This window comes from Perna viridis, chromosome 5 (genome assembly GCF_037379345.1).
Source record: "Perna viridis isolate PV_CMFRI_1.1 ecotype Kerala chromosome 5, ASM3737934v1, whole genome shotgun sequence".
NCBI lineage: Eukaryota > Metazoa > Mollusca > Bivalvia > Mytilida > Mytilidae > Perna > Perna viridis.
The window spans coordinates 1,204,211-1,218,309 of NC_142449.1; the positions used below are offsets into that span (position 1 = coordinate 1,204,211).

At 33.6% G+C, this 14,099-nt stretch overlaps 1 protein-coding gene across 1 annotated transcript; it reads right to left on the reverse strand.

The window, feature by feature from the left end:
- Positions 1–254: 254 nt before the first annotated feature.
- LOC148615534 (uncharacterized) lies at positions 255–11,387 on the reverse strand. The gene is made up of 8 exons (XM_088581845.1): positions 11,310–11,387; positions 9,255–9,332; positions 6,856–6,987; positions 6,118–6,249; positions 4,661–4,792; positions 3,205–3,336; positions 1,751–1,882; positions 255–326 (listed from the first exon to the last, which is right to left on the reverse strand). The coding sequence occupies exons 2-8, from the start codon at positions 9,323–9,325 to the stop codon at positions 314–316; spliced, it is 744 nt and encodes a 247-aa protein (XP_088437971.1). The 5' UTR covers positions 9,326–9,332; positions 11,310–11,387; the 3' UTR covers positions 255–313.
- Between the last annotated feature and the right edge of the window lie 2,712 nt (positions 11,388–14,099).

Here is a 14,099-nt window from a genome sequence, read left to right on the forward strand (position 1 = left end):
GTTATGTTTTGTTTTGTTTTGTTTTTTTGTTATGTTTTGTTTGTTATGTTTTGTTTTTTATTTAATTTTTTGTTAACAAGTGAATGCATCATGTTTTTAAAACAAAAGTGTAAATACAGAGAAAACTGGTCACTTTTTTAATTATGGTGCGAATAATTAACGTGTTTTGTTGTGTGTTTCACATGTTTAAAACACCTTAATGAAATGTTACACTATTTCCTGCATTAAAAACAACATATATAGATAACAATAGATTATCAATAAATGTGTAACTTTATTTATCATCTGTCAAAACATCGCAGTCGTGCCTAATCTATTTACTGTTCCTGAAACAGAAATAAACGAGATCAAATTTTAAATGAATACATACGATACTTGAATTTTTAACATAAATTTATCATTGGTTTATACTTTTACCAAGATTTAAAAACAAAAACCCTTAAAACTTGTATTCAAAAATCGCGAGGTAGTTGGTTATAAATAATACGATGAAAAATATGATATTCCATATGATTATTTAGTTCCAATCCAAATAATACATGAAACATCAATAAAAATGTCTTGGGATTTTATTTTTTGACATAATGATTATGCTGCAATACAAACCTAGGTTAAACAAATTTCCTGGCCTGTCCTCAGAGAACCAGCCAAAAGTAAGGGTTGTTACTTATGTTGCACGTATTATATAGGTAAATTGAAAGGACATACATGTTACACGAACAGCAAATAGCAATGACAAAAAATAACTTATAAGTTTATACAGAAAAACCAACAGCGCGAACCCATTTATTACCGGCACCGTCTCCGGTGCTGCATTTATTTAACTTTCAAGACACCTGCCGTCATATATATTCGTAACAAACTGAATATCATTTCTTTAGTAGAAAACTAGAAAAAGACCCGAAAACTATCATAAAAGATGAATTTATTTTTACTGAAACGTAGTTTTAACCTATATATTTTTATTTGTTTGATTTGAAGAAGCGATTTTTTTTTTTTTTGATTTTTTCATTTATTTATTTTTATTTTTATTTTTTTTTTTTTTTTTGTTATTTCCGGGACATTACTGTTTTTCGTTAGTATTTTCCGGAACCTCAAGGGAAATTTAGATAGTATATGTAATAACCGTAGAGCTCACATCGCTTTGCGGTGCTAACTATTATTTTTATTTCACTGGACTCGGCCTTTTCACAAGCAGCACGGCAGGTGTCTTGAAAGTTAAATGAAAGCAGCATAGAATGGAGTCGGTCCCGGTAATAAATGGGTTCGCGCTTTTTTCAGTATGTACTTATACGTTTTTTTTTCTTTTTTTAATGTGCTCTATCAAAGTATATACTGCCAGTTGGTATCCATAACCACTAAGGTAATGTGTATCGTTAATGTAAAGTTTTTATTTGGGATGAAACTATTCAATACCTCTAGCAAAACAGCTTTTAAAATCAACTAACGGCCCAATATTATCTCTGGAAGTATTAAATCCTGACTCAAAGTCAGATCATATATTGTTGAAAACAAATCCTTTGAAATTGTTAAGATATTTAATCTTAGTGCAAATTTAAATTAGCAAACCTTGGTCTTCGTTTGATAAATCACTCATATCTGTTATTTTTTTCGTTCTTTTACCTTTTTTGTATTTAAAAACGATAGTGGCTGTTATTGAACGAGTTAACATTTAACCTTGGTGTCTGTCTAAAAGAATTATTTTCTAAGAGTTAATTTGTTCTATTTATGAATCTGTATACACATTTACCTTTTGTCAAAGAAGCCTTTAAAATCATTGAATGCATCCCCAATGTTATCTCCAGCTGTATCAAATCCTGAGTCAATGTCAGATCCTACTTCTTTGAACCAATCTCCAAAGTCAAACCTCTTAGTAGGATTTCTGAAGTAAAACCAAAGATAGCATTTTACACTCATAGAAATCTATTCAATGGAAAATGAAAATAATATAAAGACGGAAACATCAGTAGACAAAGGAAATGCTAAATAGAAAAGAAAGCAAGATTCCATCAATTAAGGTATTGACTTAGCCTTGCTTATATAATTTAAAAGATGAAAACCATTATCTTTTATCAAACCATTCTAGAACTACTGTAAGAAAGTGGACTTGTATCATTTCAAGCTATAAAATAAGATAATCTCCGCTTGCAGTTTCCTGACATTAACCATCTTTTTCTATGCACATAAATATATGGTGGCTTAATTAATCAAAATCTGCTCAGCGGTTTAAGAGAAGATATGGGAACAAACGGGCGTTTAACAGTGATGATGAATTCTATGTTCCCCAAAACTATGTGATAGAGTAATCAAAGGAACCAAGGTTATAGGGTAATCAAAAGAATGTAATCAAGGGACAAAGACCAGACATGGAAAACAGATATACACTACAAAAACATTAAGTAAATAAAATCATACATACAAAGTAACAAAAGCAAATGAGCAACTCGGACCCCACTAAAAATTGGAGCATGGACCAGGTGCACCGGAATGGTAAGCGTCCTCTACTTTTCTAGAAACTCCCGCCGAGTTGTTCATAAAAAGTCAAGTCCGGGGTAGACAAACCAGGAAAGCAAAACTATGACCCGTTGAATAAATCAGTTTTCATGGTGCAGATGGATGCACCATAACGATCCACGAGTTCATGATGACGACCATAAAACTTCTGTAGTGATGACTTCAATCTTGTAGCAACATAACCCTGTTCCAGAAGCTTATTTGTTAGAGTTCTAGCGCGATACAAAAAGTCTGTGTGGTTTCGGCAAGCTCTGACATAACGTATGAGTTGTTAAAACTATATCATTTACAAAGCAGAGTGTGTGTAGGGGTTCCTAATTTTGTCTTTTTCGTATGAAAATTCAACGAAAAACCTTTTGTCAAAGAAGTCTTTAAAATCATCAAATGCATCCCAAATGTTATCTCCAGTGTATCAAATCCTGATTCAAAGTCAGATCATGTATTGTTGAAAACAAATCCTTTGAAATTGTTAAGATATTTAATCTTAGTGCAAATTAAAATTAACAAACCTTGGTCTTCGTTTGATAAATCACTCATATCTGTTATTTTTTTCGTTCTTTTACCTTTTTTGTATTTAAAAACGATAGTGGCTGTTATTGAACGAGTTAACATTTAACCTTGGTGTCTGTCTAAAAGAATTATTTTCTAAGAGTTAATTTGTTCTATTTATGAATCTGTATACACATTTACCTTTTGTCAAAGAAGCCTTTAAAATCATTGAATGCATCCCCAATGTTATCTCCAGCTGTATCAAATCCTGAGTCAATGTCAGATCCTACTTCTTTGAACCAATCTCCAAAGTCAAACCTCTTAGTAGGATTTCTGAAGTAAAACCAAAGATAGCATTTTACACTCATAGAAATCTATTCAATGGAAAATGAAAATAATATAAAGACGGAAACATCAGTAGACAAAGGAAATGCTAAATAGAAAAGAAAGCAAGATTCCATCAATTAAGGTATTGACTTAGCCTTGCTTATATAATTTAAAAGATGAAAACCATTATCTTTTATCAAACCATTCTAGAACTACTGTAAGAAAGTGGACTTGTATCATTTCAAGCTATAAAATAAGATAATCTCCGCTTGCAGTTTCCTGACTTTAGCCATCTTTTTCTATGCACATAAATATATGGTGGCTTAATTAATCAAAATCTGCTCAGCGATTTAAGAGAAGATATGGGAACAAACGGGCGTTTAACAGTGATGATGAATTCTATGTTCCCCAAAACAATGTGATAGAGTAATCAAAGGAACCAAGGTTATAGCGGTAATCAAAAGAATGTAATCAAGGGACAAAGACCAGACATGGAAAACAGATATACACTACAAAAAACATTAAGTAAATAAAATCATACATACAAAGTAACAAAAGCAAATGAGCAACTCAGACCCCACTAAAAATTGGAGCATGGACCAGGTGCACCGGAATGGTAAGCGTCCTCTACTTTTCTAGAAACTCCCGCCGAGTTGTTCATAAAAAGTCAAGTCCGGGGTAGACAAACCAGGAAAGCAAAACTATGACCCGTTGAATAAATCAGTTTTCATGGTGCAGATGGATGCACCATAACGATCCACGAGTTCATGATGACGACCATAAAACTTCTGTAGTGATGACTTCAATCTTGTAGCAACATAACCCTGTTCCAGAAGCTTATTTGTTAGAGTTCTAGCGCGATACAAAAAGTCTGTGTGGTTTCGGCAAGCTCTGACATAACGTACGAGTTGTTAAAACTATATCATTTACAAAGCAGAGTGTGTGTAAGGGTTCCTAATTTTGTCTTTTTCGTATGAAAATGCAACGAAAAACCTTTTGTCAAAGAAGTCTTTAAAATCATCAAATGCATCCCAAATGTTATCTCCAGTGTATCAAATCCTGATTCAAAGTCAGATCATGTATTGTTGAAAACAAATCCTTTGAAATTGTTTAGATATTTAATCTTAGTGCAAATTAAAATTAGCAAACCTTGGTCTTCGTTTGATAAATCACTCATATCTGTTATTTTTTTCCTTCCTTTACCTTTTTTGTATTTAAAAACGATAGTGGCTGTTATTGAACGAGTTAACATTTAACCTTGGTGTCTGTCTAAAGGAATTGTTCTCTAAGAATTAATTTGTTCTATTTATGAATCTGTATACACATTTACCTTTTGTCAAAGAAGCCTTTAAAATCATTGAATGCATCCCCAATGTTATCTCCAGCTGTATCAAATCCTGAGTCAATGTCAGATCCTACTTCTTTGAACCAATCTCCAAAGTCAAACCTCTTAGTAGGATTTCTGAAGTAAAACCAAAGATAGCATTTTACACTCATAGAAATCTATTCAATGGAAAATGAAAATAATATAAAGACGGAAACATCAGTAGACAAAGGAAATGCTAAATAGAAAAGAAAGCAAGATTCCATCAATTAAGGTATTGACTTAGCCTTGCTTATATAATTTAAAAGATGAAAACCATTATCTTTTATCAAACCATTCTAGAACTACTGTAAGAAAGTGGACTTGTATCATTTCAAGCTATAAAATAAGATAATCTCCGCTTGCAGTTTCCTGACATTAACCATCTTTTTCTATGCACATAAATATATGGTGGCTTAATTAATCAAAATCTGCTCAGCGATTTAAGAGAAGATATGGGAACAAACGGGCGTTTAACAGTGATGATGAATTCTATGTTCCCCAAAACAATGTGATAGAGTAATCAAAGGAACCAAGGTTATAGCGGTAATCAAAAGAATGTAATCAAGGGACAAAGACCAGACATGGAAAACAGATATACACAACAAAAAACATTAAGTAAATAAAATCATACATACAAAGTAACAAAAGCAAATGAGCAACTCGGACTCCACTAAAAACTGGGAGCATGGACCAGGTGCACCGGAATGGTAAGCGTCCTCTACTTTTCTAGAAACTCCCGCCGAGTTGTTCATAAAAAGTCAAGTCCGGGGTAGACAAACCAGGAAAGCAAAACTATGACCCGTTGAATAAATCAGTTTTCATGGTGCAGATGGATGCATCATAACGATCCACGAGTTCATGATGACGACCATAAAACTTTGGTAGTGATGACTTCAATCTTGTAGCAACATAACCCTGTTCCAGAAGCTTATTTGTTAGAGTTCTAGCGCGATACAAAAAGTCTGTGTGGTTTCGGCAAGCTCTGACATAACGTATGAGTTGTTAAAACTATATCATTTACAAAGCAGAGTGTGTGTAGGGGTTCCTAATTTTGTCTTTTTCGTATGAAAATTCAACGAAGAACCTTTTGTCAAAGAAGTCTTTAAAATCATCAAATGCATCCCAAATGTTATCTCCAGTGTATCAAATCCTGATTCAAAGTCAGATCATGTATTGTTGAAAACAAATCCTTTGAAATTGTTAAGATATTTAATCTTAGTGCAAATTAAAATTAACAAACCTTGGTCTTCGTTTGATAAATCACTCATATCTGTTATTTTTTTCGTTCTTTTACCTTTTTTGTATTTAAAAACGATAGTGGCTGTTATTGAACGAGTTAACATTTAACCTTGGTGTCTGTCTAAAAGAATTATTTTCTAAGAATTAATTTGTTCTATTTATGAATCTGTATACACATTTACCTTTTGTCAAAGAAGCCTTTAAAATCATTGAATGCATCCCCAATGTTATCTCCTGCTGTATCAAATCCCGAGTCAATGTCAGATCCTACTTCTTTGAACCAATCTCCAAAGTCAAACCTCTTAGTAGGATTTCTGAAGTAAAACCAAAGATAGCATTTTACACTCATAGAAATCTATTCAATGGAAAATGAAAATAATATAAAGACGGAAACATCAGTAGACAAAGGAAATACTAAATAGAAAAGAAAGCAAGATTCCATCAATTAATGTATTGACTTAGCCTTGCTTATATAATTTGAAAGATGAAAACCATTATTTTTTATCAAACCATTCTAGAACTACTGTAAGAAAGTGGACTTGTATCATTTCAAGCTACAAAATAAGGTAATCTCCGCTTGCAGTTTCCTGACATTAGCCATCTTTTTCTATGCACATATTACTTTGGTGGCTTAATTTATCCAAACCTGCTCAGCGATTTAAGAGAAGATATGGGAACAAACGAGCGCACAAACAGTGATGATTTCTACGTACCCCTACGTGATGTTAACAAATATTTTGAACCACATTGCTTCATTACAATCATGTATCTGTATAAAACATATTTAAGACATAAACTCATTTTCTATATTGAACTGTACGTCTTTGGCGCCTGTATTAAAACTATATCATTTACAAGGCAGAGTGTGAGTTCGGAGGGTGCTAATTTAGTCTTTTTCGTATGACAATTCAACACAGAACCTTTTGTCAAAGAAGTCTTTAAAATCTTCGAATGCATCCCCAATGTTATCTTTAGCTGTATCAAATCCTGATTCAATGTCAGATCCTACTTCTTTGAACCAATCTCCAAAGTCAAATCTCTTACTCGGGTTTCTAAAATAATACAATTTATAGCGTAAAGATAAATTAATATAGCAAAAGTGAATGCATTTATGAAAGTATTTATTCCGGAAATATTCATAGTTGTCGGAACTTGAGTAAAATTTGATAATAAATACGTTTGACGTCATCATATGTTTGGACAGACTGTCGACGTTCTCGTTCACAAATCGTCTTCAACTTGAGATAAAGGATACTACAGACACTGTAAAGTCAGCCTCGTATCTTGACCTACACTTAGAAATCGATGGTAAAGGAAAATTATTGGCCAATATTTACGACAAACGTGATGACTTTTCATTCAGAATTGTCACTTTTCCTGTGGCAACATCCCTTCAGCACCTGCGTATAGAGTGTTCATATCACAACTCCTACGTTATGCCAGAGCTTGCCAAAACTTCACAGACATTTTGTATCGCGCTAGAATTTTAACAAATAGGCTTCTGGAACAGGGTTATGTTGCAACGAGATTGAAGTCATCACTACAAATGTATTATGGTCGTCATCATGAACTCGTGGATCGTTATGGTGTATCCATCTGCGCCATGAAAACTGATTTGTTCAACGTGTCATCGTTTTCCTTTCCTCTTTCGTCTACCCCGGACTTGACTTTTTATGAGCAACTCGGTGGTTGTTTCTAGAAAAGCAGAGGACGCTTAACCTACCGGTGCATCTGGTACATGCTCCCAGTTTATAATGGAGTCCGAGTTGCTCATTTGCTTTTATTACTTTGTATGTATGATTTTAGTTACGTTATGTTCCCTGTTGTGTATGTCTGTTTTCATGTCTGGTCTTTGTCCCTGGATTACATTCTTTGGATTACCGCTATAACCTTGGTTCATTTGATTACTCTTTCAAAAAAAATCACAACAATCTCAACAATTGGTCTAGATGAAACCGGGGAAAAAGGCAGCGAAAACCATCAGCAAAGTCACAGATGTTTCCACAAAACAATGGGAAACGCAAGAAATTGACGCCTAAGGCAACACGAACACGTGATGTGGGAAAAGAAAAAAACGCCAGCCCCGGCGATAGCAGCACAACCACAAGGCGAACTTTCTCATGAAAATTCGACTGTTACACTCGCAGCTCAATTTATAGTCTAGCGGTTTATTTGTTCGTTGTGTGTTAACTTTTTGGGGACTGGCAGCAGTTCTTTTTCTGTTTGGTGGTACTGGTAACAACTAGCTCGATCAATTTGAAGTCTTTATGTGAAATATTCGGCGTTAAAGCTGTCTTTTGTCTGTTGCAAATAAAGAATGTAAACTGTTGACTTCTCTTTTATCGGCTAGAACCTCTACTTCCTCACTCCCTAGTCCCGCTGGTGTCATATCTATTTCGTCAGATTTATTTTGGACTTAATAATGCTTATAATGATACAGATGAACGATCTGTCTCCTTGTTTCTACGTGTTAAATGTGTTTTACTGCATTTTCATTTTAATCAAAACAACTTTTTTCAATGAAATGGTTATCAAATGCCCCTGTTTACTCCGAATACATCACGTTATCTGTGGAATGTCTGGGGAAAAAGCGATAAAATACATTTCAGTTGTTTTGGGATTAAACTTATAAGGATTATGCACTGTATTTTTTTCAGAATTTGTGCATTTGTAAAATCGGGACAATATTTTCACTTACAAACCTGGTGTGTTTTGTGATTCTCATTTATGACATTTCCTATGAGACGCAGAATTAGTCATAATTAGTATTATTTAAGGAGGTCCTTAATTGTATATGGACTACCACAATTCGATTTCAGGATCTCCTCAGTTATTTCTGGACTTCCACGATTCGATTTTAGGACCTCAAGAAATATTTGAGTAGGTTCTGGAATTGAGTTGTGGAGCTCTTCAAATGCTTATGTAGGTCCTGAAATCGAATGGTGGAGGTTCAGAAATAATTGTGGCGGTACAGAAATAATTGTGGAGGTCCAGAAATAATTGAGGAGGTCCTGAAATCGAATTGTGGAGGTCCAGAAATATTTAAGAAACTCCCGAAATCGAATTGTCAAAGTCCAGAAATATTTGAGGACGTCCTGAAATAAAACAATTATTTTTGGAGGTCCTGAAATAGTTCAGGTCCCAAAATCGAATTGTGGAGTTCCAGAAACATTTAAAGGAGCTCCTGAAATCGAACTGTGAAAGTCCAGAAATAATAATGTTTATTGAGGAGGTCCTGAAATCGAATTGTGGAGGTCCTAAAGTAATTAAGGACCTCCTTTTGACTAGTTCAACGATAATTTCCCTACACAGTACTCACTTGTTTTCCGCTATAGGTTTGCTGGATGACTGTTGAATTACAACAAGGAGTACACATACAATTGGCCTCATACTGGTGCTAGACATAAAGGAAACCCTTTTTGTTGACGTTTTGTAAACAATATGTATGTTTGTTTATAGTTTTATACTGTTTTTTTTTATTGTGCTTGTTGTTAGTTTTAATGTGAAATACTGAAATACGGTTATCTTGCGATATTTTCTGCCAGTTGTAAAATGATCCTAAAATTAATTAATATAAGAGATCATAACTTATCAACAAAGTGAGTCTGTGTCCAGTTTCATAAAACATCTCAAACTGAGATAGTCCTCAAATCCTTCCTCAACTCAAATTTTGACCAATCAGATCACTTGAAATTGAAAATTTGAGGAAAAAACACAGGACTTGAGGAAATTCTCAACTTGAGACATTTTTCATGAAACGCAAGCCTGATTGAATAGTTCTTGTGCCAAAATCTGCACTAAAATGTGCCTAGAATTACGATTTTTTTAATTATATATTAAACTAGACAGTGTAATTGCGAATATAATTTTTCTCATTAAAATAGTTCTTAGCAAGCTAATATACTAGATTATTTCATATTTTTATCTTACTTTGCTATATTTAGTAATTTCGGTTAAAAGTTTTAAGTACCAGTCAATAAAAAATTCAGACACTGCCTATGGTAAGGTGCTTATGGTGTAGAAAACCCCACCGAACAAACGGTGCATTTTTGGTCAATAAATACTATACTTTAAGTGATCATAGTCCTTTCTGTATTTAGATCATTACTTTTTAGAAAACTAAACTTTAACCTCGCATTTAAATCAACCAATTCAAACTAAATAAAGAACGATAACCCTAGCGTTAATTTCATATACACTCTACATAAATTATAACTCAAAAGCGCAACACCCAAATTAAAAACTAAGACTGGTTATGTGGTCCCTAGCTGTTTCTGAACAAGAAATACAAGTGAAGTTGGTGGGATTTTGAAATGCATGAGTCACCTCCTGTCTGATTTTTATGAAGACTGTTTCTTAATGAGCTAACTTTTAACTTCTCACCGTGCTTGACCCATTAACAACCTGTTACAATATTATATAAAATACTGACCAAAGAAATCGCTTTAAATATCCCGCAGGCGCGTAGCTGCCGTTAGGCAAAAAAGCTTTTTTTCTGAGATAAAAAACATCCATGATAGGCATAAATGATGCTCTAAAACGCTATCTCCGCGGAGCTGCGGGGGGGGGGGGCTTCGCCCCCTAGACCCCCTGCCGTAATTTTGCCTACACTTCAATTTGGCCTCAGCTACGCGCCTGTCCCGCATATGATATAGAAAACTGACCAAAGAGTTCACCGTAAATATCCCGTATATGATATATACTACTGAGAAAAGAGTTTGTCGTAAGTATCCCATGTATGATATAGACTACTGACCTAAGAGTTGACCGTAAATACCCCGTATATGATATAGACTACTGACCTAAGAGTTCGCCGTAAATATCCCGTATATAATATAGACTACTGACCTAAGAGTTCGCCGTAAATATCCCGTGTATGATATAGACTACTGACAAAAGAGTTCGTCGTAAATATTCCGTATGTGAGATAGACTACTGACCATTTAGAGTTCATCGTAAATATCCTACGTATACTGACCAAAGAGTTCGCCGTAAATATCCCGTGCCTGATTTAAAGTATTGACCATAGTGTCTACCGTAAATACCGTTACAAAGATATAAGTACTGATCAAAGAGTTCGCTGTCAACACCCCTGTCACACTATCAATTATTAGAAATGATCATGAACAAGTCGATATATGTCAAGTATTGTAACTTGATCGTGAAAGGAGAAAATTAAGGCTCGTGAACAAAATTTGTTACTTTTTCAACGATTTCAACAAAACTGCAACATTCACAAAAAAATCAACTAGATGTACATGTCAAAATGATTACCATATGAAGTGAGGCGAGGGTGGTAAATTTCCACTTGTAGCAACTGTTACAATAATAAAGGGTTTAAGGTAAATATCCCGTGTAGGGAAAAAGTACTTACCAGAGTAAACTATAAAAAGGTCTGGAAACTGTTATGGTGGTGGATTAGAGTATACATCGGCTTTATATTAGACATCTGTGGACAGTTATAAACTAAATTTACTATAATTAGTGTCATCTTTATAATTTAAAAGTCATATTCTGCAAAATTTAAATTGTGTTCATATAAAGTTCACATATGACCTCTTAACTCGGTAGACAGGATGTGAACATATGACCATATTATGATTATTGATATTAGTTGTGCTTATTTGTTGAAAACCAACGACTTAGTCCATTTTTTCTCGTACAGCTTCCAGACACCACCCGTGCTATTCATTAAATGTCAAAACCGATGATCTTGCCCGAAGAGTGAAAAATAGACACGTACTTTATATTATTCAGCCAGGTCTTAATACTAACTTTAGACATGTCAACTTTAAACTATGGGCAACATGTCCTTGTCCAAGTAGTCTCGGTATCTGTCGTATTAATTAAATTCCTGAGAATTTTTCAAACCCCAATTCATGTTATTTGTAATGTAGCAAATTGAAATTTACACAAGTATAAATCCATTCGTACAAAGTCTCCTTGTCGATACAAATTATACATATATTAGAACATTATAAATCAACAAGTACAAGACTGTGTAAAAAAAAGTAATATACAACATATATGTTACAAAATAAAAGTCTCAAGTGCCAATGAGCACTTACTGACCATAAACATTGACAATTTAGTAATTGCGAATCTTTTAGACTCGTCTTAAAGTACCACTCCAAAATATATATAGATAGCCAATTAAAGATATCAGCTCTGTATCTAATGTCACCTCTGGCAAAATGTACTATACTAGGATAGGCAATGCCATTTGTGTAATTCTCAAGAAGTTAGAAAGGAATACAATGTAGTAACAATGAGTGGAACTGAAGAACAAATACATTCCAAGTTAACACATTATCTAACCCCGTTCTTCCATCAAGATGGACGGTTTATTGTCCATACGTGTCTTCCATCAAGATGAACGGCTTATTGTCCATTTGTAATAAAAGAATTCTTGTATGGTTATGTATATTTTTAAGGAAACTAGAAAAAATGTTTCCGTGATTTTTACATATGTGTTGATTTGCATTTAAGCTGTTGATATCCATGCTTTCCTTCTTACTGTTTTCCACATTGTTAAATACTTGTTTATATATAGCTCTTGTAGCACTTAATTGTGCCAGAGTTAGCAAAATAAACTTGTCTTGTCTTGGAATAGTAAGTACCAAAATACTTATTGAGCCCATTTTTTCACAGTTGTTATAACGGAGATTAGGAATCTGGTAAAGACGAAACAAGCAATGAAACGTTTTATTGTAAGCTTAAGAAGTTTAGGTACTAAGTTAAAAACACAATCTTCCTTTGGATTACACTGACATATAAGAGTCTATTATTTCATCCTCGTGCTGTTTATGTTAAATTACCAAGTCCTTGATCAAACTGGTTTTGTGGGGACTTTTACAAATGAAGACGGTGTTATTTGGTACTTTATCAACAGAGACACAACGTATTTGTCATGGATGGTGTATAGTGTCTCTGCAACCTCAGAATCTTAGAAAATTAATGTTGCTTTTGTAGTATCGTCGACTTCTATTAATTATTATATTATCAATTATATTTGTATTTATTAATGGATCTACTTTTTAAATATAGTTATATTAGAAGAGTACGGGTTGATTGCAACATTTTTTTTTCTTGTTTCTTTAACATAAAGAAGCCATGAAAATGAAATACCACAGTTTGATAGTATCTTGTACAATAATTTATACATTACATACGAATATTGTTTTTGCTTTCCAGAAACAAGTTTAGTCCAGTATGTTTCCATTCTATGTTTTACATCTAAAAGTAATGGATGGCGACCCAATTTACCATAAACCATAACACTTGGAGTTGAAGACTTTAAACGCGACAAAATTTTGCAAAATTTTAGATGAACCTTTTCTATTGGTTCATTATTTCCGAAGCCCAAACTACTGAACCATATAGTAATGTAGGTTTTACAACCTTATCAAACAAATCTAGTTGACAAAAAATCGATAAGTTATGGTGTCTACCTCTCTTGAGTATCTCATATATAGCCTTCAGTCCCTTTTCTGCCTGTGGTTGTATTGCTTTCGCAAACTTTCCACTCTTTGAAAGGAGAACACCTAAGTAATTGAAATCTTTGACAATGTTGATATTTTGGTTGTTGAAATTAAATGTTAGATTGTTGGGCAGTCTACCATCCATTACAAAAACAAAGAACCTTAATGTTGTTAACATTAACTGTCCAAGTTTTACAGTACTGGAGAAAAATATCTAATTGATTTTGAAGGTCCTTTGGCGTTTCAGCCATCAGAGTCATCTGCATATAAATAAATAAAAATTGTCATATATAAATTTAGCTCATTTTCTATCTCATCACATATTCTTGACAACCCTGGTGCATCATGTCTACCAATAAAATCTACATCATTGAGGAAAAGAGCAAACAAAAAGGAGTTAGATTTTCACCCTGTCTGACTCCCACTTCACATGGAAAATATTCAGAAGCACCTTTGTTATAAATAATATTGGATTTAATATTCTTATACCATTTATACTATCAGGAATACATTTATACCATAGACCGTTTCTCCAAACTTTATCGAACGCCTTCTCAAAATCATTAAGTGCGCAATATAATTTTCGCTTTTTTTGTCTTAAGAATTTCGAAAAATGAATATAAAGTAAATATGTAATCAATTGTAGAATATTTTTGTTTAAAGATTGTCTGGTTCTCATTCAA